The sequence below is a fragment of the Gracilinanus agilis genome, chromosome 4 (genome assembly GCF_016433145.1).
Source record: "Gracilinanus agilis isolate LMUSP501 chromosome 4, AgileGrace, whole genome shotgun sequence".
NCBI lineage: Eukaryota > Metazoa > Chordata > Mammalia > Didelphimorphia > Didelphidae > Gracilinanus > Gracilinanus agilis.
This window is the reverse complement of record NC_058133.1, coordinates 282220587-282248066: the sequence shown is the minus strand read 5'-3', so window position 1 is coordinate 282248066 and position 27480 is coordinate 282220587. Positions and strand designations below refer to the sequence as shown.

The following is a 27480-nucleotide window of genomic DNA, read 5'->3' as shown; positions in this document are numbered from 1 at the left end:
CATCCTACCTACCTTCACAATGGGTTTTACCTAGATCTCACTCTAATACTATTTGTTAGTTATAAAGTTTGCACCAGCTCTGTATGATGATTTCATAAAGCCTAACAACTGCAAGATACAGAAGTAGAAGAACTGTGGAGGAATTTACAAGTCAACTTACAATTAAGAAAGTCAAGTTGCACCTATAAATTTAGATGCACTAAAGTCACTTACTTAAAAGTTTTCATTTAAAAGTTAAAAGTCTGTTTCCTTGTCTATATAATAGTCATTGGACCAGCTGATCACTATCCTCTCTTCTAGTTTTTTAGCACTCCAACTCCATGATAATATAAAACGTGTTCTTCAGAATTGAGTTTCACTATTCACATACATCATTAGAGGTTTAGAGGGAATCTAAGGAACAATATTTCTTAATAGTATATCCCATCAGTGAATAAACTACATGCTAATAATTCTAAAAAAGCATTAGACATCAGAACTTAAAAAATGAATCAGGGTACCTTCTGAAGAGTTCATTTTCTATGCATCCAAGTTTCTGACACTGTAAATTAATGGGTTAACCTTAGTCTCATTAATCCTTGCTAATCTATATAAAAAAGACTAGATGTAGTAACACTAAGACAATTTGAATGAAAAAGCATAATGACCATCATTCAAATGAAGTTTGGGTCACAATGACTTCTGGAATATGGCTTGAAATTTACCATTCAAAACTAATATAACAATTTCCATTTCCTTAGATTCTAAGAATTTTTTTAGAATCCTTTTTTTTTTTTTTAACCCTTAACTTCTGTGTATTGGTTCCTTGGTGGAAGAGTAAGGGTGGGCAATGGGGGTCAAGTGACTTGCCCAGGGTCACACAGCTGGGAAGTGTTTGAGGCTGCATTTGAACCTAGGACCTCCTGTCTCTAGGCTTAGCTCTCAATCCACTGAGCTACCCAGCTGCCCCTAGAATCCTTTTTTAAGTGGCTCATAGTATTGAGAAAATCAGAGGACTCAAAGACTATCTAACCCAAACCACTCGTTTTATGAGAGAAATACCTAATTTCATATTGTAGATTAATAAAGTATCATTCTAATTCATACATTAGTTCTATTAAGTTGTTATTGTGATAAGTTCTACAGAGCCTGATTGGTTCTGGATGAACAATTACTAAAATTAAGTTTTTAACACACCAACTGAAGAGTATCTAAAACCTATTCCAGCCATATTAAGAAACAATACATAGGGAGCACCCAAGCTTAGTAAATAAATAGTTAAGTGGTCTTGATCTATCTTTCTTTGCCAACTCTTGACTATAAACTCTAGGCCCCCTATCTCACCATCAAGTGCTCTCTTTATTATGCCACAGTAGCTTGCTTATTGCATGAGCAAACAGTTCTTAAAGACTGAGAATATAAACTAAAATGAATGAGATATGTATATATATCTTTTAAGGCAATCTCATCTTGAATCATATATTCATGCTCCCCCTAGCCTTGCATGATTCAGGGCTAAGATTCCCTATCTTCTTCTGCCTGTGCAGACATATCATCAATGCTGCCAGTGCAATTATAGCATTAGAACCTTCCTTTCTATTATGACTTTCCTTCTTTCCAGATTCCTTTTTCTGATTTCCATCCCCCTAATCCTCACAACTACTCAGGACTCGCTTTCTCCATACCTTCTTTGTTCTTAGTTCCACTCAACCCAGTCCCACAAAGTCAAGCAGCAATTGACTCCAGGTTAATCATTAGCTCAGGCTTGATCACCAATGCTACAAGGATGGTAGTAGCTAATGGAGTAAATTCTCTTCACTAAGCAATGACGGAACAAAGAAATACAAAATGAAAGGAAAGATATGCCAGACTAAAAGATCTGTGCTCAAGCTGGAAATTGACGATTTCCAAGTTTCAGTGCTGCAACAAGCACAGTGATTCTATGATTTATACTTTATCCCAACTAGCTCCTAAGAAATAGGCTACAACAAGAGCTCTTCTTTGATAAAGAAGAAATATCATGGCATTTAACAAGAGAGTGACAATCATTTCTTCTGACCCAAACCTCCCATAGGACTGCAAAATAAAGGCAAAATTAAGTGGATGAACTAAGTTACCTAAAAAGTCCTGCCTATCTCAAAATTTCTATTATTCTTTATGTAGTAGGCTAGCCTTTTAGAAAATGTATGATTTTAAGGACAAGGAAAAGGTTCCAGGCCCAAAGGAAATGTCCATCCCTACTCCCAATTTACTGGCTATCTGGAATTTCTCTTATAGGAGACAACAGCTATCACAGAACATTTACAAATCATAGCATCTTAAAGTTGAAAGAGAATTTAGAGTTCACCTAGTCCAACCCATTTATTTCAAAGACAAGGAAATAAGAAGCCCAGAGGTGAAGTGATTTGTCAAAGATCGCATAGATTTTGTGTGAAACAGTAGATAGAACAAGTACCTGGAATCATGAAATATGAGTTAAGATTCCTGGCTCAGACATGTAAGAGCTATATGATCATGGAGAAGCCACTTAATTCCTCAGTTTTCTCATCTATAAAATAGTAACAATGGTACTTGCATAGCCAACTTTATAATGTTGTCCCTAAAGAGACAACTTTATGTTCCCCTAAAGGCCTCTATGTTTTGTTAGTATTATTACCAAGTAGAAGAGCCAAAATTGAAATGTAGGTTTATCAGTCACACTCTCTCTACTACATTTAAAATGTTATAAAATACATATTATATAAAGGCTTACATTACTTGGACAAGTTTCAAAATATTAAGAAAGATATCAGAACTTTTCTTGTTTGTTAAAAGAGATGGGATGTCTAAAGGGGGTTGTGGGGTGGGAGTAAGGATGAAGAACATATCATTGAGAAGGAAATATGAGCTGAAAGGGGTGGCAAGAGATCTAAAGAAAAATTTCACAATTATGTTGTTCCTAGACAAATAGAAGATATACCTAGTGCTACTTAATATTCTGTTTGGCATCTTTAGAACTATGATGACAGAACTTAATATAAAAAGATATAAGACAAAGTATTATAGGAAAAATGCTACAAGGCAGAGAGCATGCACTACTGGTCTTCAGAAGGGTCATCATATCACCAAGAAAGAACATGGATAGTGGAGAAAGTCTGCTGGTAATAAGTCAGGCAAATTTTAAAAGTATCTATAAAACTCTACAAATTTTCTACATACTTTTCAGAGATTCATTGATTCTGTTAGAAAACATGCTATTTTAATGAGAAGAATAGAAATAATGACTTCTAAAATACACATACTATCCTTTTGGTCTTTTACACTATAAAAGCTGAAATAGAATGATTTTTTCTTTTTTTACGTACCTGGACCCTTGGAAGGGGGTGGTGGCTTCTTTGGTTTCTGTTCAAATAAAATAGTAAAAGATATATTAGTACTTGACCTTTTTTATTAAAATTTTTAACAATTCTACCTATTATCAGAAGTCAATGTAAAAAAGATGAGAGTAGAGACAACAACCTTACTCAAGTGGAGAACTCCTAAAAATTACAAAGTGAGAGCTTGCCAACTGAATGATCTTATCTTTGGTCAAAATTTAGTTAGTGATTTCAAAATTTAGAAAGATAAGTCAACAAAAATAGGAAAGAGGGGGCAGCTGGGTAGCTCAGTGGATTGAGAGTCAGGCCTAGAGATGGGAGGTCCTAGGTTCAAATCAGACCTCAGACACTTCCCATCTGTGTGACCCTGGGCAAGTCACTTGACCCACATTGCCCACCCTTACCACTCTTCCACCAAGGAGCCAATACACAGAAGTTAAGGGTTTAAAAAAAAAAAGGAAAGAATAGAATAGAATAGAATAAAAAAAGACCGTCCTACTTTCAAGTCTATTAATAATCATGAAAATAGTGGAGCAAAAATGTTATTACTCTCTGCATTCTGAATTCTTACAATTTCTAAGTACCATTTCATCTATTGAGATGATAAGAGCATTTCTTTAAAAAGCCATGTATAACAATGAAATTCCAGCTGGGGTGAGAATTCAAACAATAACTGGCAGCACAAAGCAAATATAATCTATATTCAAAAGCATGTAGATTTCATAATAACATAGCAAGAATTAAGTTTTTAAAATTTTTAATTCATTTAGTTATTTATTTAATGGAACCCCAAAATAAATGTTTTAAGAATGCCTGAAAAAAGGTCTAAAGCAAAAGCTCAGATTTTTATTACATCTACACAAATTTCCTGGATCCCTTAAATATACATATTTTCAGAGATGCTTCATTAAATTAAAAAGCAAACAAATAAAAAATAAAAAACACTCTACAAAAATCAGGGATTGATCTCCCCTTTGCTCCATGCCAATTCTGATACATTTGACAATTCATTCTTTCTTTACCTTCCAAAAAAGTTTTATAAGTATTTTCTATTGTCCTCAGTATTTGGCATTTCACTCAAGTGGGATAGTATAAATAAAGAAAAGAAATTTGTCATCCATCTCAATTGCTCTTCCTTTTTGGTTCTCACACAGACATATTGATAAGATTTTAAAAGGAGAGAAGATTCATGAGATATATCATATATATTAAGAAGCAAAATGGCATAGAAATGAAAGTTTGCTTTGGAGTCAAAAAGAGTTTGGCCCAAGACTAGCTATATAACCCTGGGAGAGCTACATAACTCTCAGTAGCCCTGGCTACTAAGACATATAGGGGTGATACCCTTGGAAAGAATTGAGAGCTAGAGGAATAGGAGGTCACAGTGAAAAGGAAGACTAAGTCTAGGGATCACAAAGTGAAGGAAAACATAGAATGACTAAAAAAGTATGATCGGAATAAGGAATACCGGAGTATATGATTATGTAAGTAAAATATTTGTGGTGATGTTGATCAAGGTATATGACCACACCCATGGGTGGGCAAGATAGAATAAAGGACTGGGCCATGGGAAGTGAGGAGACTGATGCATTACAGGAGTGTTCTAATGAGAGTTTGTTTGGGAAGAAACAATCAAAGCCAGACATTGAACTAATGGCAGAAGATCAGAAAATGCCCTAGTTGGATAAGGTAGATAATAGCCATCAAGATATGTATGGGTGACATGAATGGCATCAACATCTACAGAAAAATTATTGAGTGATGGTAGTTAAGGGAAAAACTCAAAGTTGCAAAAAGGAGATCAAGGAGTATTCTGATTCCCCCCTACGACTGGTGAATTGAGAGCATGACAAAAAGTACAACCAGTACTAAAATGGGTGACCAGAAGTATAGTGTCATCAGGAGGGTCTTAGGTCTCAGTAAATGTCAGAAAATTGGAAGAACAAGAAAGGAAAAAGGTTGAGATGAAAGCAAATATGCTAATTATGGCACTGGAACTCCAGAAAGCTTAGACAAAGTGGTAGATAGATCTAAAGGGATATATTTGTGGGGCAGGATTGAGGAGTATAGGAGTAAGAGTGGGTATTTGGGAATGGGGTAAAGGATTAAGAAATTAGGGGTTCATAATCACAATAATCACATGAAAAAGTGTTCTAAATCCCTCCTGATTAGAGAAATGTAAATCAAAACAATTCTGAGGTAGCACCTCACACCTAGCAAACTAGCCAATATGGAAGCAAAGGAAAGTGATAAATGTTGGAGAGGATGTGACAAAATTGGGACACTAGTGCACTGCTAGTAGAGTTGTGAATTAATCCAACCATTCTGGAGGGCAATTTGGAACTATGTGCATAGGGCTTTAAAAGAATGCCTACCCTTTGACCCAACCATACCACTGGTGGGTTTGTACCCCAAAGAGATAATAAGGAAAAATACTTGTACAAAAATATTTATAGCTGCACTCTTCGTGGTGGCAAAAAATAAGAAAATGGGGAGTGGGTGTCCATTGACTGGGGAATGGCTGAAAAAACTGTGGTTATCTGATGGTGATGGAATACTATTGTGCTGAAAGGAATAATAAACTGGATTTCTATGTGAACTGGAACGACCTCCAGGAATTGATGCTGAGCGAAAGGAGAAGAACCAGGAGAACATCACACAGAGAAACTAATCCATTGTGGCACAATTGAATGTAACAGACTTTTCTACTAGCAGCAAATGCAATAACCCAGGGCAATCCAGAGGAACTTAGGAGAAAGTATGCTAATCATATCCAGAGAAAGAACTGTGGGAACAGAAATGCAGAAGAAAAACATATGATCGACCATATAGTTTGATGAGGATATGATTAGGGTTTTGGCTTTAAAAGATTGCTCTACTGTAAATATGAATAATATGTAAATAGGTTTTGAACAATGATACATGCACAACCCAGTGGAATTGCTTGTCAGCTGTGGGAGGGGGAAGAAAGAGAGGTGGGATGAATCATGTAACCATGGAAAAACAGCCTAAATGAATGAATGAATGAATGAATAATTAAATAAACTAAAAAACAAATAAACGAGCAAGCAAATAAATAAATAAATGAGCAAGCAAGCAAATAAGCAGATAAACAAATGATAAATAAATATATGGATAAATAAGCAAGCAAGCAAATAACTAAAAAACTAAATGAATGAATGAATAGATAGATAGATACATACATACAATGAGGTGAAATATCACAGTCAAGACTGGAAAACACATGAGTAATTTATATTTGAGATATGATTGCCTATTTAAACTTAAGTTTTTCAAAGTATGTTACCATAATCATGTATTTGCATTTTAAATCTTTAAGCCCTATGTGCTGATTCTTCCATTTGAATATGAGAGAGCAGGGATAATCTTACTATTCAATTTGTATTCCCCAATGTTGAGCATAGTGTTTTACATATAGTAAGCACTTAAAATGTTTCATTCATTCGATTTAGAATTTCTAAAGCTCTTTAGAACTTGGTCCCTACCTAAACTTTCCAGTATTCTAATACCTTACATATCTAAGTACAGTAGGGCCTATATCCAGGGGAACTCTGCTCAGAGATATGGGTGAAATGAAGGACATATGCAAACACCTGCTGACCTCACATATAACAGGATTTTCTTGTAGATACATACTTATAATAAACTTTAACTGATAAATTAAACACACAGTAAGATATTGTAACATAAATACAGTAATAATAAAGTACATTGTATATTTTTATGCAGTAATATACAACACACCCCCTTATCAGTGAGAGATACCTATGTCACCTTCCCTATGTTGTGCTATGCCTCTCTCTCTACTTCTGATGCTCCAGTCTCCCACTACTCCACACACAAAAAAAGAACTAAAAACAAACTCAAAATAATAACAACAATAAAACACCTCCAAGTGAAAGCATAAGAACTGACACATAGTTTCCTTTTCTGTCCCACTTGGGGGGAACTACCATACTCTGCAATCTTCTTATTTTAACCCCTACTTGCAGTTTCTCAAGTACAATATTCCACCTTCCCCACTCCTTGACCTTTTATCGACTGTCCTTGACTCATGAAATGCTCTTCCTCTCCTTTTTGTCTCTCAAGTTTCTCTGACTTACTTTAAGACTTAGTTCAAATCCAATTGTTCACAGGAGGCTGTTCTTTGACCTTCTAGCTCTACTATTAATGCCATTCCATTGAGATTAGCTTCCATCTTCTTGGGTATCTATCTTATCTGTATGTAGTTGTTTGCATGCTATCTTCCTAATTAGAATGTGAGCTCCTAGAAGGCAGGGACCATAATTTTGCTTTTCTTTATATCATCTGTGCTTTAGCACAATGCTTCAAATATAGTTAATCCTTAATAAATGCTTTGTGAATGACTGATGAAAAGACTAGTTAATTAAGACATTGGAGAGCACAAATGGGTTGGTTTAAAAACCATACAAGGTGGCTGAAAATGTTGGTTAAGTGATAGCTATTTGTAAAGTGCTTTGCAAACCTTTAAAGTTCCATATAAAAGCTAACTATTATTTAAATATGAGGGTTGGATTTGCCAGAGAGACATCAAAAAAGTAAATCCAAAAGATTTTCTGTAGAGTACCACAAGGGGGTAATATTGCTCATTTTCCTCTCATTTATTTTATGTGTATACAAGTCTGATAAATTGTAAGCTCTTTATTTTTTGGGTCTGTTTTACTTTTGTCTTTTTGTACTAAACAGCACAGTGCATAGTAGGCACTTAATAAACGCTTGTTGACAAATAAGTTGTATTTCAAAAATGAATTTTTATTGTTTTAAAATAAAATCAGAAGCTATTAAGAGCTCAACTTGTAATATCTCTAATGGAAACATTTGAAAACATAGTTCAAGTTAGCCTAATTTATTAAATTAGAGTATATTAAATATGAGTTCCATTTTTTCTCCCTTATTATTTATCTCTAAACTACCGGTCATCCTCCCTTCTCTTTTCCCATCTCCGATTAAGAGGTAAGTGGCTGCTGCCTACAAAACATACTCAAATCCCCAAGTTTTCTCGAATTCTTAAAAAATCCTTGTCTTGATCCTACCATCTTCTAAAGTTTTCCTTCTTTATCTTGCATCCTTTTCAAAGCTAAACTCCTACCTCTCACCAAAAACAACACAAAAAACACTGTATAAAAGCTCCTCATACTTTCTCTCCTCTCACTCATTTCTCAGTACCCTTTAATAGCCAGTCTCATGACTCAACAGTAACTACTCTCTAATGTTACCAGCAATCTTACATGCAAAATCTGATCACTGTTTTCCAATCTTTGATGTTCCTGAGCAGCCTACGGCATTTGACACTGCTGACTAAGATTCTTTTCATGTGTTTTTGTGATGTTGTTCTCTCATGTCTTATACTACCTAAATCTGGTTCTTTCCTATAATTCTACTCTTTAACTGCAAGTACATTTTATCACAACTCTGTTCTAGTTCGTCTTCTCTACAGATTAAATTATTGTCTCCTCTTCTTACAAATGTCCTCTGATCCCAACAGAACTAAAAAAAAGGGAATCCATCTTTTCCTCAAAACCTGCCATCCTTTCTCCAGCTCCCAGATTTTAGCTGAGGAACCACCATCCTTGTAATCTGCTAGTTTCACAAACTTTGGGTCCTTTCTGACTATTCACTTTCTCTCACAAACCATACCCAATTAGTTTGCCAAATCTTATTAATTCTATATCCACAATATGCTAGGAGACAGGTAGCATGAATATTCTTATTCTCATTTTACAGATAAGTAAATTGAGGAAGTAAGCAGTCATGCGCTTTGCCCATGGTTAAAGAAAGCTCAGGCATGATTCAATTCCCATTCACCTGACTCTAAATCCAGCACTCAATCTACTAATACAGAGAGAGAGAGAGAGAGAGAGAGAGAGAGAGAGAGAGAGAGAGAGAGAGAGAGGGAGGGAGGGAGAGAGGGAGGGAGAGAGAGAGGGAGGGAGAGGGAGAGAGAGTGTGTGTGTAATAGAAAATACGAAGGAAGGGAGAAGGAAGAGAGGAAAAAAGGGAGGAATAATTTATTTAGCATCTGTCACATGCTACATACTATAAAAAGTGCTTTATAAATACTGTCCAATTAATCCTTTGAATAACCCTGGGAACGGGGTTCTATTATTATCCCAATTTTAAGCTAAGGAAAATGAGACAGAAACATAAGTGACTTACTCAGGGTCACATAGCAATTAAATGTCTAAGGCCATATTAGAACTCAAATCTTCTCGACTCCAGGCCTAGCATTCTCTCTATTATGCCACCTAGTTTATACTTACTATGGAAAAGCATCTAGCCCCCAAATTTCAAAATTAAAGCTTTAATGATCTATGAGGATTTTGTTTATAGCCTTGCCTTTTTTCCATAAATGAAAAAAAGTAATAGCATGAACTTAACTAAAACAATTCCAGTGTTTTTCCTGACAATACCAAAAGGTTCTCTAGGGCAAATGTTCTTAACTTTGGATTTATGAAACTTGCTTTTTAAAATACCTTGAAAAATATTTTAATACACATGGTTTTCTTTGTATACAATCTTATATGTTTTATATATTTAAAATAGAAGGAATTTGTCAGTTTCATCAGACTTCTAAAGGAATCTATAACACAAAAAAGGTTAATGAGTTCTGACCCAGTGCATTTAAAATGTTTTTTATTTGCAGTAATTTAATCTGCACATAACTTTCTGGGAAAATAAGAGCTGTGTAATGTGAGATAATACATTACTATTTAAAAAAAAAAAAAGAAAATCTGAACTTTCCCTTTGGAAAGAAAATAGTGAAATGGAAAACCATCTAAGAGTTCATTGAAGAAAAGAACTAAAAAAAGAACTGTCTAAATAGAAAAACGGGCACAAATGCTCAGTGAAGAAAATAATTTCCTAAATATAAAATTATGTGACTCTAACGATTCCATAATACATCTACAATCAATGAAAGAGACAGATTTCTACTTCTGGGAGCTAAGAATGGAGATTGAGGAATGCTCCAAGCTTGTCCAAACCCATCTCCAAACATTCACAAAAGGAAAAAAAAAAAAACCTTCAAAACTAAGGAAAGCAGGTGGAAATTATCTCACAGTGGTGAGAAGGGAGAGTAACCCATTCATGTACAACTTTGGGGAACCAGAAAAATGGAGATCAATTCATTGAACACAGCACAGGAAAAGATTCCAGCCAGAACAGTTGACCAAAGGCTGCCCAGGAAAAGGTAACAGTAGTATCAATGTCACCCCAGCTAAATGTACAAGTCCAGGAAAGGTACAGGCAGCAGAGTGGAAACCAGCTCAGAAAAACATACTGACTGAACCAATTCACCCCACATGGCCCTGGGAGTTACTGGCAGGATCAGTCCACCAAAAGCAGCCATGGAAAAGGTGTCAGAAAAGATGGAAAAGGTGTTAGAAAAGGTGTCAGCAGGACCAGCACACCAAACATATCCTAGGAAAAGATACTGGTAAATCAGGGACCAGCCCACCTCGAGAGAGAACAAAATCCAACTTGACAAAACATCTGCAAGGGGGCAGCTGGGTGGCTCAGTGGATTGAAAGCCAGGTCTAGAGATGGGAGGTCCTAGGTTCAAATCTGGCCTCAGACACTTCCTACCAATGTGACCCTGGGCAAGTCACTTAACCCACATTACCTAGCCCTTTTATCACTCTTCTGCCTTAGAATCAATACCTAGTATTGATTCTAAGACAGAAGGTGAGGGTTTTTAAAAACAAAACCAAACAATAACATCTGCAAGCTTTCCCCACAGCAATGTAGTCTGCTGTCCCCTACCAAGTGCACACTATGGAACCCAAAGGCAGGCAGACCTACCACAAGCAAAATTGCAGTCTACACTGCAAGCTTGAAATTATATATCCTATAAACCAGGAGCAACCTCAACATATAAACAAAATAATGGGAGGAAAAACTGAAAAGATGAGGTAAACACAAAGAAAACATCTGATGGAGAGTAATTTTAGTGACAAGAATACAAACTCAGAAGAGGACAACAATGCCAAAAAGAAAACATGTGAAGCATCCAAGGCAAGTATGAAAGGGTGTCAGGCCCCAAAAGAACCTCTGAAAGAACTTTATGAGAATTAATAGAAAGATTCAATGGCTTGGAAAAAATTCAATGAAAAAAACTCTCTAAACACTAGAATGAGCCAAATGGAAGAGAAGGTTAAAAAAACCCACTGAAGTTCAAGATAAAAATAACCTTCTGAGGGGGCAGCTCGATGGCTCAATGGATTGAGAGCCAGGCCTAGAGATGGGAGGTCCTAGGTTCAAATCTGGCCTCAGATACTTCCTAGCTGTGAGACCCTGGGCAAGTCACTTAACCCTCATTGCCTAGCCTTTACCGTTCTTCTGCCTTGGAGCCAATACACAATATTGACTCTAAGACGGAAGGTAAGGGCTTAAAAAAATTTTTAAATAAAAAAAAATAATAACCTTCCAAAATTAGAATTGGGTAAATGGAAACTAGTAGCTCCATAAGACAGCAAGAAACAACAAAACAAAATCCAAAGAAGTCTGAAATATCTCACCTGAAAAAACAACTAACATAGAAAAGAGATCCAGGTAAGATAATCTAAGAGTCATTGGAATAACTGAAGGTCATAATTTTTTTTAAAAAGCCTTCAAATCATCAGAGAAAACTGCTCTGGCATCTACAAAGATGAGGGGGAAATAGAAATCAAAAGAAATCCTAGAGTCTCCTTAGAGACCCCACCCAAAATGAAACAAAATCCTAGACCTATTAAAACAAAATTCCAGAAATCCCAGGGCAAGGAAAAAGTACTGCAAGCCACCAGAAGGAAACAAATCAATTACTGTGAAAGGACAGACAGGATTACACAGGACCTAATAAGTTTCTACATTAAAGGACCAGAAAGCATGGAACATGATATTCCAAAAGGCAAAAGATCTAGGGTAACTAAAAATCACTTACCCTGAGCAAAACTGAGCATAATTCTCTAGGGAAAAATATTCATATTTAATGAAACAGAGGATTTTCACTCATTCCTGACAAAAAGACCAGAGCTAAAAAGAACATTTGACAATCAAATTCTACGATGAAGAGAAAAAGGTAAGCAGAAAAGTTAAAACTTAAAGGATTCGATTAAGGTTAACTGATTACATTCCTGCACAGAAAGATGGTAATTAAGACACTTAAGATATCTATGATAGTAGGATTCTTAAAGTAGCCAAGATACTTAAAGCACTTAAGAACTTTATCACTTTTACGGCAATGAGAAGGTAGGTAGGTAGGTAGGTAGGTAGGTAGGTAGGTAGATAAGATAGATAGATAGATAGATAGATAGATAGATAGATAGATAGATAGATAGATAGATAGATAGATAGATAGATAGATGTATAGATAGATAGATGTTGCATAAGATGGAGTGGTATACCAAAACAGAAGAAACTGAAGGAAAAAAGATTTTAAAGTGCCTGCAAGTAGACCCTGGATTCAAATCTAGGTCATTTGATCACAAATTGAACACTCTTTTCCAGCATAATCTCATGTATGAGTAGAATTGTGTGCGAAAATTGCTTGCAAAAAAAATCTATGCTTTAACTAAAGAATTATAGTTAAGCAAAAAAATTTTTTTTTACTTACAGGAAAATCCTTATCTTGTTCGTGTATCTGAATAGCAAAGTTGTCTGGAAATACTCCTTCTCTACCATTAAGTTCACCTTTCCACCATCCTACTTCGCCAGTATCCTAAAATTGAAGTAAAGGACATTTATTACTCAGAACAATAATGATTGATTCAATTGAACTGAAAAAAAAAATACATAACTTAATAATTTAGTACTTTTATTCAATTCCATCAAGTTTTTATAAACAACTGAACATATCACAAATTAGAAATGATCAAATCTGAGACCATCTAAAAAATTCTTATGATAGTTATTAGTACTTATGGAATAACTAAAACAAGAGTTGTTTGTTTCTATTATTATTAATACAGCAAATGATAAATAATAAATCTATCAGACTAAAAGAAACCATTACTTATTTAAGAGTCAAGTGAAAAAGAGTTATATTCTACATAAAAAGAGTTTGATCTAGTTTCTAAGACCAATGTTTAGGGACATTTTTTTCATGTGGGAATTACAGATATTAAATAACTTTAATAATTTCTAAGGCTGTCCTCCTCTAACCCTTTTAAGATTAAAATTCTAAAAAATCCTAGAGTAGCAAGTAAGTGGTTCAATGGAATACCAGGTCTAACCTCAGACACTTTCAGTTATGTGACCCTAAACACTGTTCCTGTCCTTACCACTCTTCTACCTTGGAACTGATGGATTCTAGGACAGAAAGTAAGGTTTTTTTTTTTAATCTAATTAATTCTCTTTATGTCATTATCCCCATGCCTAAAACGTTCCAGGCAGATGAAGTTACATGCAAAGGAATAGAAATATTTGAAAGATTGTTTAAAGGCATTTGTAAACTTTCTTTCAACATACTTAGGTCAATGGCTTTCCTGTTTACTACAAATAATCCTTTCTTCTAGACTAAGTAATTCTTTAAAATGACTTAGAAACAACTAGAAAGTAAGAAAGTAAATGGGAAATAAAATTACATTAAGAATATATGAACCATGAAAAAGAATCATTATAACAAACTGATAGGTAAATAGTCTTAAAAGTCCATTAATTTCATCATTTTAGCTTTTGAATATAGCAATAATACTAGCTAACATTTTATATGTCACTTCAAGATATAGTTACAAAAACATTACTTGATTGAAACCTCAAAAAAAGAGCATTAAAGAATTAAAAGGCATCATTTTACAGATGAGAGGAAGTGACAGATGTTATCTTAACAAGGTGTCTTACTCATGGTCGCAAAACTTCAAGTCCAGCACTCTTTCCATTACACCTTGCATTTTTACATTTTTGTATAGAAGATACAATGAGCAAGTGGTACATTTAAAGGCACATAACCCTAAGAAGTGTACAATGTTGTCTAGGCCCAGAATAGGAGATATATTAATATTAAAGAGAGATTTCTCATTTGTTTACTATTCTCACCCATAAAAATATGAAGAAGATGATGTAAAGCCTAGGATTTCTGACTGGACTATCCAATGATATATTTAAAAAGATTTTTACGAAAGCAGGCCAGGAGGCAACATTAATGCTACATAATAAATAATTTAAAAGTCTAAGAAAATACATGTTAAACTTCTAAAGAATTAAATCACTGAAAGATTAGGAGAAAAAAATGAAACCCTGCTTTCAATTCTATATATATATATCACTAAGAAATATTGATAATTATTTAGATGACAGAAAAACTATTTTAAAATATGCAAAAACATTTCCATATGATTCTTTTACAACAAAATGCAAATATATTGTATTATGTGGCAATGATCCAATATTTGTCATCATTTACTTGCCTATAATCTTCTTTTGAAAAATTCTAAAAAGGAAATGTTTCTGACAAATTTGATGTTCCCTCTCCCTCTCTCCTCACACCCTATTCTCCCCCTTTATTCTCTACCACAGAGTAGACCAGAGACCTCAGAGACTGAGTGCCCAAAGTGCAACCCTCACACTGCATGTGATCCTCCCCACCTTACCCCAGACAGGGGAGGGTGGAAGCACTCCCATTGGGCTGCTGAGCAGAGGGGCAAGTGATGGGAGAAATGTCCTCAGGTGCACATGGAGAGGAGGAAGGGAGCAGCCCCCTCCAGCATCATAAGTTCCCCAACACGGGAGCAGACCGTAAAAAAATTACATGCCCTGGCTCAATGTCAGTCACAGAACTTGAAAAAATGGATGCAGAAAAAGTAATAGAGAGGGTGTGTGTGTGTGTGTGTGTGTGTGTGTGTGTGTGTGTGTGTAAGTTATAACCAAATGACACTACATTTCCCTGGTTCTCCTCCTGCCCACTCAATTGTTTGGGGTTTTTTCCTTCAAGTTCCTTTGTTGGATCTTCTCCTAAGTTAATATCCATTAATCAGGTGTGCCTCACAGGGCTCTCCTCTGAGTCACCCTCTTCTCTTCTTGTTTTACACTATTTTATTTGGTGATTTCATTAGCTCCCATGGATTCAACCATCATCTCTCTAAGTTGTCTACTTACATGAATGCAAATTCTCTGCTAATCTCTAATCTCACATCTCTAACTACCTAGAGGAAAAATCAAGCTAGATATCCTACAAGACATCTTAAAATCACCATGTTGAAACTTGAATTCATTATCTTTCCCCCAAACCCTATCCCACTTCTAACTTTTCTCTTATCATTAAGGCTCACAACATAGGTATTATCATCAGCTCCTCATCCTTACTCAATTTGTTAATCAGATCTATTGTCAAAGACTATCATATCAATTCTACCATCCTAATATCCCTCTAATAGCTCTCTTCCCTTCTCTCTTTGAATACCATTTTTTCCTCAGTAACTCCAGTGGCTCCCTAATACCTCCATAATTAAATATAAAATCCTGTTTGACATTCAAGGGCCTTCATAACTTTTACCCCTTGCCTTTTCAAATCTTATGCCTTACAACACCCCAAATACTGAGAGACCCAGTGATACAGGCCACCTTTGATATTCCTTGAATAAGACTTGACATCAGGCATTTTCACTGAATATCCCCCAGGCGTGCAATGCTCTGCCTCCTCATTTCCAACTCCTGGGCTTCTTTCAATTTTGAGAAAAAGTCCCATCTTCTACTTTAAGCCTTAATTCTAATGCCTTTTGTTCCCTCTGTTGATTTTTTCCAATTTATTTTGCATAAAACTTGTTTATATAGTTGTTTGCATATTATTTTCCTCATTAGATTCTGAAGCTCCTTACAGGCAAGAACTATCTTTTTTTTTTTAGTACCCCCAGAGCTTAGCATATTTCCTAACATAGGGCATGTGCATATCAAGCCAACAAACATTTACTAAGTTCCCATTGGTGTCACAATCTTTGCTAAGTAATCCTCTGAGGATACATGAGGGCAAAAATAAAACAAAACAAAAACAATCTTAGCTCTCAGGAGCTCAAATGGGAAAGGAGACAACATTTAAACAATTCTGTGCCAATAAGATATCTACAGGATAAACTGGAGAGAATTACAAAGGAAAGTCAATAAGAGAACAAGAAAAGATCCTTGTACAAGGTGGGATTGTAGCTGGGACTTAAAAGTTGTTTGAAAATTTAAGTCAATGGCATTTTCTGTAATGGAATACTAAGTACAGTAAGAAATTACAAAGTCAATTTTTTAAAAACATGGAAAGATCTACACAAAATTATGAAGGTAGAAGGAGCAGAACCAACTGAACATCATATACAGCAATAGAAATATAATTTGAAGAGTAACATATATTTCTATCACCATAGACTGATAAGCAAAAAACAGAGAAATGAGTAAGACAGGTTAGATAGACAGACAAACAGAGTCAAATGATGCCTTCTCTAGAATGCTGTAGGGGGGAAAAATGGGAGATACCTGGGAACTTTAATGAAACAAGTTAATTAATTTTAAAAAACAGATCACCATCACTACTACACCTCCCTAAAAAAAAAAAAGACAGTGAATAGTGTTAGTAATGAAAAAGAAAAACAAAAAACAAAAAAGGTAAAGGAAGAAATATAAAGGTATTTGCTAATAATATAATGGTATACTTAGAAAATCTTAGGAACTCAACAAATATATCAAGTATAACTTTAGCAAAACTGTAAGCTACAAAATAAACCTTCAAAAATCAACAGCATTTCTACAGAAATAGTCATTAAAGCCCCCAAAAACAATAAAAGAAAGAGTAATGCCCAATTCAAAATAACTACAAAATATTTCATTTACAGAGTGCTCCTTAAAGTAATAAAAAAAAATTGTTGAAGAACCATTCAGTGCTCATGCTGGGAAAAAAAGAGGGGGAAACAAGAAGTAGTACTTACAGACCTTAAACTACTCATCAAAATTGTTTGGTATTTGTTAGAAAACAGAGAAGTCAATGGAACAGACTAGCTAAGACAGAAGCAGAAACAAAAGAGCTCAGTTAATTCAGTGTTCCATAACCCAGAATTCCTATTTGAAAAAATAAAAGGTTGGGAAAATTGGAATAATCTGGTAAAAAGTAAGCTAAGATCAATATCTTATAATGAATTCTAATTGGATATGTTACCTTAATATTAAAGATCATATGACAAGTATTTTTTCTTTTCTTTTTTTAAAAATTTATTTATGGAATGTTTTTCCATGGTTATATGATTCATGTTTTTTCCCTCCCCCCTCCTAGAGCTGATGAGCAATTCCACTGGGTTGTTCATGTACCACTGATCAAAACTTATTTCCATATTATTAATAGTTGCAATATAGTGATCATTTAAAGTCAACATCCCCAATCATATACCTATTGAACCATGTAATCAATGATATGTTTTTCTTCTGTTTCTATTCTCACAGTTCCTTCTCTGGATGTGGATAGCGTTCTTTCTCATAAATCCCTCAGAACTATCCTGAATCACTGCACTGCTGCTAGTAGAGAAGTCCATTACATTCTATTGTGCATATCAGTCTCTGTGTACAATGTTCTCCTGGTTCTACTCCTTTAGCTCTGCATGAATTCCTGTTGGTTGTTCCAGTTCACATGGAATTCTTCTATTTCATTATTTCTTTTAGCACAATAGCATTCCATCACCAACAGATACCATAGTTTGTTCAGCCATTCCCCAATTCAAAGGGCATCCGCTCATGAAAAGTATTCTCTACTAAACAGGGGAAAAATGCAATTACAAAGATAAAACAGCTAACTTTTGATCGTGAAAAACGTTTGCATAAAAAATGTCCCTAGGATAAGAAAAGAGGGGGGTCATATGAAGAAAAAAATTTCTTTTCAATTTTTTTCACATATGGGTTTGATATATACATATGGGGCAGCTAGGTGGCATAGTGGGTAGTTTTGGGCCTGAAATCAGGAAGACTGGTCTTCCTGAGTTCAAATCTGGCCTCAGACTCTTACCACCCTGGAAAGTCACTTAACCATGTTTACACCTCAGCTTCCTTATCCATCAAATGAATTTGCTGGAGAAGGAAAAGGCCACCACTACAGTATCTTTGCCAAGAAAATTCAAAATGAGGTCACAAAGAACCAGGTAGGACTAAACAACTGAACAACATTTATACACATACACACATATGCATGCATACACACCACTCCTCAAAAGCTATTCCCAACTAGAAAGGTAGTCAAAGGCCATGGGCAAATTATTCTCAAGAGAATTTCAAACTACTAGCAAATATATGAAAGAACATTCCAAATCATTTCTAAGAAACATCAATCAAAACAACTCTAAAGTTTTGCCATAAGACTGAAAATTGGCAAAGATGAGTAAAAAATGGATTAATCAATAATGGGAGTTGTGGAAAGAGCTAATGCATTTTGTTGGTGGAATAGTTAACCTGTATAACCATTTGGAAAGAACTTGGAATTATGATGTAAATGAGTTAACTAAAACATTTGTATTTTTTAACCCAGAGATTCTACATGAGAAAATTTTAACCCTTATCTGTTTAAGTAGAGCCCATTCCAAATCACTGACTTTATTTTCTCTTGTATTGAGACATTGATATACATCTAGTGAGTTACAGATAATCAACTAATCCTGATTTTACAATATAATTATGAGTAATTATCTTAAGATTGGTAGTTAAATTTTCTTCCTGTTAAGATTATGAAGCTTCTTAGGATGTGCCTTTGCTTGACCATAGTTAAAGGGGTCTCCACTCTAGTTTTGACCACACAAGTTCCTTTGCCCTTTGGCACAGCATGTCATAAGATTATTCTTCATGGCACAAGATATCATAAAAATGAATGGAAAGTCTTTGGCTTTTTTGGGGAGCCCTCTAGCCTAACCCCTTCATCTGACTGGACGTAACTTCTTCAAATTTTTGACAAGGGTCTTTTTTCACTACATGTTTCAACCTTGGGGACCCTTTGGTCACCCCTGATTCTGTCTAATTTTAATCCAGCAATGAAAATGTATATTTTGAGATGTACCAGTCCAGAAGAGACTGTGCTAATAGATTATTTGAACTTAAGGACTATAAATGTTATGCTTTGGAACAAGTGGGTGTATCAGACCATAAGGAAGGTCTGGGATCCTATCTGTTGAAGGGGATTGATTCCTTTAATAGTTACTGGCTTGGAGTTCTGCCTCAGAGCCTTTATAGATTGGAAAACTTAGGGGTTTAACAAAAAGAACACCACAGAAAAAATCACCAACTATAAGCCAGATCTATGAGTTTTTCTTTATGAGATCATTATTGGTGCTACCATTAAAAAAAAAAAAAAGACTACTGGGAAGCACCTCTCTGCATAATTAACACAACAAATAATGAAAATTCTAAGAACAATAAAAAGTAGCATGAAGCAAAGAGACCCCATTTACTTATGGTGTCTAATGAGCCATTTTCCTGCAACCAAAAGGAAGTATTCTACCAAGGGGTTACCTAAGCTTAGGTACCCAAGTTTCTTAAAGGCTAGTCATGATTTTCCCTGATTGACTTAAAATAGGAATGACAAAATTGACTGTGGCACAGGTCCCTCTTTGCAAAATTGAAATAAGGTGTAAAACCACACAATTTTGTAAAACTATCTGTGCTAAAGAATTTACCTCAATTTGAAGGGAGGAGAATGGACTCAATTGTGGCTTGGATGAGTTTCTCAATTTCAAGTGAGAGGTTCCTAGCAGCCTGCTCCAATGTAGAAATGTCAATGCAAGGAAGGAATTGGGGACTAGAGGAACTTGATCCCCCATGCTGTTTTACAGAATTTTGGGTGGTAACTACATTTCCAGAAATTAGGATCACTTCTCTTTCTAGACATCTAAATCACCATGTCCCCAAATTTCTGGTATATATTCTTTCCCACTCACTTATAGTATGATTAAAGACTCATACAAGCAGGGCCACACAGATGATTCTATATCTTCCAAATTAGTTAGGGAGAAGGGGAAAAGTAAGTCTTAGTGCCACAAATGCAAAATTGTCCTGGGGCGACTAGTCATCAAGAGGCTTCAAAAGGGGAAGATAGTCACTCTGCAGATAACCTAAGTGGACCAGATTACCTTGCTGGGAGAGTGACAGGGCTGTGGCCAACAGATCAAAGGTTTTTTTTTTTTAAGTGTCAAATGATTTGTTATTATATGTTAAATTGCCAAGGAAAACACAATTGGAGGTGGTTTTCTTATCAGAGGTAGTGATAACTGTACAATTGCATACAAGAAAGGGTTACCTAGTCACATTAGACAAAAATATTTATAGTTTTTTCATGACAGCAAAAAAACTAGAGAAAAAGTTGATGTTCGTCAAATGGAATGACTAAATAATAAATCACAGAGCATCAATGTCTTTGTGTACTGTAAAAAAAATGATTATTACAAAATACAGAACATGGAAAAATTTACATAAAGTAAGGCAGAGTCAAGTAACCAAAACCAATAAACAATATACACCAATTATTAAAATAAATGCAAAAGAACAATCTCAAAATGCCCAAAACTGAATGTGGCAAAATTACAGAAGAAATAAGTAGACAGTCCCTTTAATCCATTCCTTTACAAGTTTCATTACACATACTTTCAAACTTACTGGTTTTACATTTTCCCCCTTCTCTTCCTGTTTTTTTTCCTTTGAAAATATTATTTGTTATATAAAATATAGGCTAGTTCTATGAGAAAAGTATAGGAGAAGGTTATTTGGAGATATCAAAAATTTATTTTAAAATATACTGGACAGGAGAAGGAAATTTAGAAAGAAATTAAGACCAAAGGGCAGTTGCTACTATTATATAAGATTTAATATTCCCGTAATAATTAATATAAGCATTTATGAGTTTCTTATACTTCTCTGATTTCTATTTATCAAAATGTATATAAAAATGTTTTTGTACATCAAAATATCAAAACTTGTTGATATCTGTTAATAAGAGCTTATAAAAATAAGAAAAGATGTTAAAAAGGTCACTAACATAGATAATACTCAAGTCTCTGGAATAAATACAGAGGGATGGGTAAAAGCAAGGCTGTAAGCAAGACTTGCTAAGGCACTATAGAATATGGAAGAATATGCCAAAAGTTCATAGAAACAACAAAGATCAGGAAAATATTGGAATAAATACATCTAATAAAGGAGATTGAACATGGATTTCAAAATAGCGATAAGAAAGGAATATACTGAAACTTTGTCTAGGCCAGTGATTGCCAAAGTGGGCGTTACTGCCCCCTGGTGGATGCTGCAGAGATCCAGGGGGACGGTGATGACCACAGGTGCATTTATCTTTCCTATAATTGCTATTAAAATATAAAAAAAATTAATTTCCAGGGGGCTAAGTAATATTTTTTCTGGAAAGGGGGCAATAAGCCAAAAAAGTTTGGGAACCACTGGTCTAGGCCATTCCAGTATGTTCTTCTCGGTTTTTTTTTTAACCAATTCCTAATCATTACTAATCTATATTGATTCCACATCCTTACACTTATTGAAAGATAGGAAAAAAGAGAAAATGATACATTCAGTATTGGAAACAGTTGCCACATATGTGAACTTTTCAGGACAAGGCTTGGTTTCAGGTAAATGAGGACCTGGAAGGACTATAAATTAATAATGTTGGAGAAATGGTTAAAAAATAGTAAGGTAATTGTAAAGAACATAATGAAAGGCAAGATCAGGAGGATAGGACTAAGAGTTAAAATTAAGAAAGGACTTCTTTGATTGCAGGAAGAAGCAGAAGTGGAATCTATGCTTAAAATATCAGAAATTATTACGTGGTAAAATAACAAAGAAGGGCAGAGGCATTTAGCATGGTAAAAGAGGTATCTAGAGTCAGAAAACACTTTGGTTCCACTCCTGACTCCGCAATTATCTATCTTTGGAAATCTGAAACTGATTCCTAAAATGTAAAATGAGTGGAGAATGATATGAAACTACAAAGGGAAAGAACATACAAGCATCAGAGTTGGAGCAGGAAGGACTCTGGGAGAACATCTAGTGTAACTCCAAGCTACTACTATCTGATAAAATACAAACTCCCTGGAACTTTTAAAACCTTTTAGATTCTAGCTCCAATCTACCTTTCTAATCTTATTCCATTGCACTCCTCTTTATATACATGATAGTTCAGCCAAACTGGACTTGTTTCATACAGCTGACAGTCCATTTTTCACCTTCATCTCTGTGCACTCATAAAAGTCATTCTGATACCTGGAATTCAGTGACTTCTCATGTCTATCTTTTAAAAAGTTTTTTCTAAAGATGGAACAATGCATGTCATCATCTCCATGAAGCCTTCCCTGCATAGATGTCTACATCTATGTATTCTCTACTTCATTCAAATTTTCCTAAAACACAGCCTGTATCACCACTTTACCACACTCATATTCTACCTGGAATTATACTTCTTTCTAATAAATGCAATCTCCTGCCAAGTACAGTGTAAGGTTTCTGAGCTTAGATTTTCTTCTTCTCTGTGCCCTAATAATTAGTAGTGAACCTTGAATAAAGTCGGTCCTTAAAAAATAACTATTGAATGTTTTCAAGTACCTTAACTGATATCTCATTTGAATACAAAAAAATCCATATTTTTACCTAAGCCCTATAAATAAAACTGTCTAAATCCTTTAAAAAAAAAAAAAAAGAATCTGAAAAAGAAGCTAAGTGGTTCAGTGGACTGAGAGCCAAGGGTAGAGTTGGGAGGTCCTAGATTCAAATCTGACCTCAGATACTCTTAGCTGTGTGACCCTGAGCAAGTCACTTAGTACCCATTGTCTTGTCCTTAGCCCTTAGCACTCTTCTGCCTTGGAAGCAATACTAAGATGGAAGGTATGAATTAAAAAAAAAAAATCTCTGTTAAGACATGATTCTAAGATACCAGGAAAATGGGTTATAAGAACCAAAAGCACCTGAAATTATGCCATATCTAAAGTAAAATAATTTTAAACTGGAGGAAAACCTATTCCATAGTGAAAAAGAGGATAGTTACACCTAAATAACTGATGTAACTGAAATGTCATACCTTATTTATCAAATGGATGATTTCCCCTTCTTTAAAAGAAAGTTCATCGTCATTAGCACCTTCGTAGGCAAATAATGTTCTACAATATTCCTTAGCTGAAAAAGAAAATTGGCGGGGAGGGGAAAATCAGGCTTATGGTTCATTATATGAATTACTTCAACAAATATTTGTTGAGTGCCTGTTATGTGAGAGACACAGCAGTAAGTGCTATGAATAAAAATACTTCTACATTTCATTAATTACTTCATTTATATCTTAAATACTATCCATTTATTTTAATCAAATGATGAACAAGAACTAAAAGTTATATTTCCATAGTTTATGGAAAATTTAAGGCTGAAAAAATTAACACATTAGCCTTACCTTTATATTTGCCTTCAATTTCTGCCTTTGCTACTTCTACACTCTGACACTGTGGTGGTCTGAATCCTAGTGTATGTGTATTTAAAGGCTAGAGAATACAAAATATAGTAATGATTTAATTATAATGAAGCCAATAAAATTAAACTATAAAATTTTCCACTTAAAATTATTCTAAGTACCCCTCTATAAAATAATTTTTTTTCTTTTTTCCATGTGGACTTTTAATAAAACAGAAAAAGAAAATAAGTAAAAGTGACATCTCAAGAACCTTCCAATAATTCAAAAGCATTGGTTAAAAATAAGATATATGCTGAATTATAATATAGAAATATAATAACTGTATACAGGTGACTAAGAGCATGGCTAAATACTACAGTATAAAACTCACTAAAATTTCAAAATAATCTTTAATAGGTGAGATAAGTGAAGAGAAGAAGTTATACTTTTGCTATCAGAAAAATATTTTTCATTCAGATGGCATTAGGTTTTATCACTAATTCATAATTAATTTTCCATGATTACTGATCTTTTTGCAGAAATAGTTCCCAACCAGTTAATCCTCTCTTATATACTGACTCTTTATATTTCTAAGAGTAAGAAGACTTTTTTTTTTTTTTTTTTTATTTTAAACCCTTAACTTCTGTGTATTGACTTATAGGTGGAAGAGTGGTAAGGGTAGGCAATGGGGGCCAAGTGACTTGCCCAGGGTCACACAGCTGGGAAGTGTCTGAGGCCGGACCCGAACCTAGGACCTCCCGTCTCCAGGCATGGCTCTCAATCCACTGAGCTACCCAGCTGCCCCCTGATGCATATTTTCTACTTCAAGTATAGGTTGGAATCTTTTTAGGGAGAATGTATGGCCATGTAAAGCAAGAACCCCACTACATGTCCAAAGAACAATGAACAGGATGAGGGGAGGATCAGGAAGGAAAGAAGGGAAAAAACAAGCATTTATTAAGCAACTGCTATTTTCCAGGTGCTGTTAAATACTTTACAAATATTATTTTATTTGATCCTCTTTTCTATTGTTATCAATGAGAAATTAATTAGGGGTTCATTGAAGGTGAGAATTAAGCCAGAACTTAAGTCTAGAAAGGAAATAATATAAATAGTTCCTGACCTACTCCTATGCTTAAACCTATGCAACACCTTATACTTGACCTTACTGAACTCCTTAGTCAGCATTTGGTTCATTAGATCAATTTACCAGATTTACTTTGCATTCTACTCCTCTCTCAAAAACCTAATCACTTATCTATTTATTTTCTCTCCATCAACCTCACTAACATTTGAATTAGAAAAAGAAGAGAAAAAATTTCTAAAGAATTCACAACTTAAGTTCAACCTACATACCTTTAATTGGGTAATGATACAAAGGATACATACAGCTTTCTCTGTCCATTTCTAAAAGTAAAATTAGTTCTACTTCTTGAATTCATAATTTTGATGTGACTAAATAAATCCTACAAATGAATTTCTTTCCAAAGGATTCAATTAAAGTATCAATCACTGTATTTAGATGCAACACTAAACTCACAATTCTAAGATAATTTTCCTGGAGATAAATTATTTATGGTTTCCATATAATACACATAAAACGAAGAACTGGATATACAGCTTTACAAGATAAAGAATTCTATTTAAGTCTTTAAAAAATATCAGTAGGAAGGGCAGAGACAAACCATTTTGAAATGCTCTGGAGGTCACAATACACCCAGGCCTAATCCAATTTACCACTACAAAGCCAGTCAATAGTCAAGGGCCATGCCAACACAAAATGTCCACAATGATTCTTCTTTTCTGTACAGACCTTATTGCTACTCCGACTAGTTTCATTTCCTAATACCTAACATGGTTTAATTCTGTTCTACACTTGTCATCCCTAAAAAGCTGGATTCCTAGCTGTCAAAAAATAAACCACTCTGCTTAATCTAAACTGTCTACCCCTTCATTCCCATTCTCTCTCAACTCCGCATCAACAATAGCTCACTCCAGATCTGCCTACCCCCCTTCCACTATGCCCACTCCAAGGCTTACTCCAAAATAAACAAACTTTCATTCATCTTAATTCTCTTCCTTTCTCAGTCCTTCCATTTTCTGGAAGGAAATTCACTTCATTCACTGAAAACAAGTTGTCTCCTGATAACACTGAAATCTATGGGTCCAGTACTAGTTTCAGCTTCACTAAATTATGGATTCTATATTCTCTTATCTGTGTTCCAATTTTATGATTAGTTCATCTCATTAACCATCACAGTTATGAACACTGGTTATTTTCCTTAGTTATATTATACTTTTTCTTCTCTTTACCCTGTCCCCATCCCTTTTTTTTTTAACAAAGAGAAATGTGGAGAAAAAGAAGGGATGTGACCAAAGCCAGTAATCTATTATTCAAATGGTCTGCTCCCACAGTGGCAGTGTCTTCCTTACAATACTTTTCAATTAACCTAGAAGTTCTAAATTTTGGCTCTGATATTCTTATGTATTTTCTATTCAAAGTTTCTGAGAGGCAATGACTATTGGATTCTATTTTCACCCTGAACTCTGAATCTAGACAGCATTCTTTTATGATTTTTTAAAATACTATATCTAGGTTTCTTTGTTTCATTACAATTCTCAGAGAGCCTGAGGTTTCTGAAATTATCTGTTTCTCAAGTTAGTTGTTCTTGATTGCTGGGCATATGACATTTTCTCATACTTTTCAAATTTCTGATATTGTTCTAAACTTTCTTCTTGTTTCCTAGTCACTGAATTATATTTGCCCCAATCTGTTTGTCAGGTAGCATAGTAACTCAGAATAAGGTTTTTCGTCTTCTCTACTATTTACAACTCATTCCCATTTTAACCTCAGAAACTCTTACTTCATTTATAATTTCATTTTCTATTTCTTGCTATATAATTCCTTCAGTGAATCTTGGCACTCCTTGAAGCTCAGTCATTTCTTTTTCCTTTGAAGCTCTTTGTTAATACTTGTAGAGTTTTTTCTTCTTCTGGTATACTTCTTGGACATTTCTTAACCCAAAATACTTTTTCATTCATTGTGTCCAATATTTTATTCTTTTTATTCATATTTTCAGGTTAAATCCTTGGTTTGGAGCTTTGTACTCTAGTAAGTGTCTACTCCTAATGCTGCATTTTTGGATAGAATAGTTAGACCTTGTTTGGTCTTGACTATAATTTCTAAGGCTCCTACCAGGGAATTACACACCTCTGCTTTGTCTATAGGCTTTTCTACTCTACCTTCCAGTTACTCTAAATCAGTGCAATATAGAATTTTGATCTCCTAAAAACATCCTGAGGAAGAAGGCTATGGGCTTCTGATCGCCTTGAAACATCCCTGGTTAGTGAACTGGCAGGATTCAAGCCCATTTACCTTAGTGTAGGTTAGTTTCCCTAGCAGAGACCTCCCTCTATACACATAAGCTTTTTAAAGTTTTGGACTATACAGAGGAACTTGCTATTCTTTCCTTCTTCTAATTAGATTTATTGGTCATTAATAGATTTCATAATTTTTTAAATAGAATTTTGGTATTGTAGATATGGGAGACCTAGGCTCCTTTATGAATTTTCATCTTACCATCTTACCTGAAAGTAGGTGCTTATCTAATACTTTTAAGTGCCTCTAAGTAAACATACCCATTATCTAACACAGGGGGCGGCAACCTTTTTGGCCATGAGAGCCATAAGAGTGCTCACAGTAACAGTGCGCGCTCCTGTAACAGCACCTGAAAAAAAATTGACTTTATG

At 34.8% G+C, this 27480-nt stretch overlaps 1 protein-coding gene across 1 annotated transcript in view; it reads right to left on the bottom strand.

Moving 5' to 3' along the window:
- The window catches only part of LOC123246435 (CD2 associated protein), a 160069-nt gene that overhangs the window by 55982 nt on the left and 76607 nt on the right, over positions 1-27480 (bottom strand). The window contains exons 7-10 of the mRNA XM_044675335.1: positions 23734-23821; positions 23371-23465; positions 12970-13074; positions 3324-3360 (exon numbers count right to left, since the gene is read on the bottom strand). Coding sequence (XP_044531270.1) covers positions 3324-3360; positions 12970-13074; positions 23371-23465; positions 23734-23821 — 325 coding nt within the window. The remainder of the gene's footprint in view (positions 1-3323; positions 3361-12969; positions 13075-23370; positions 23466-23733; positions 23822-27480) is intronic.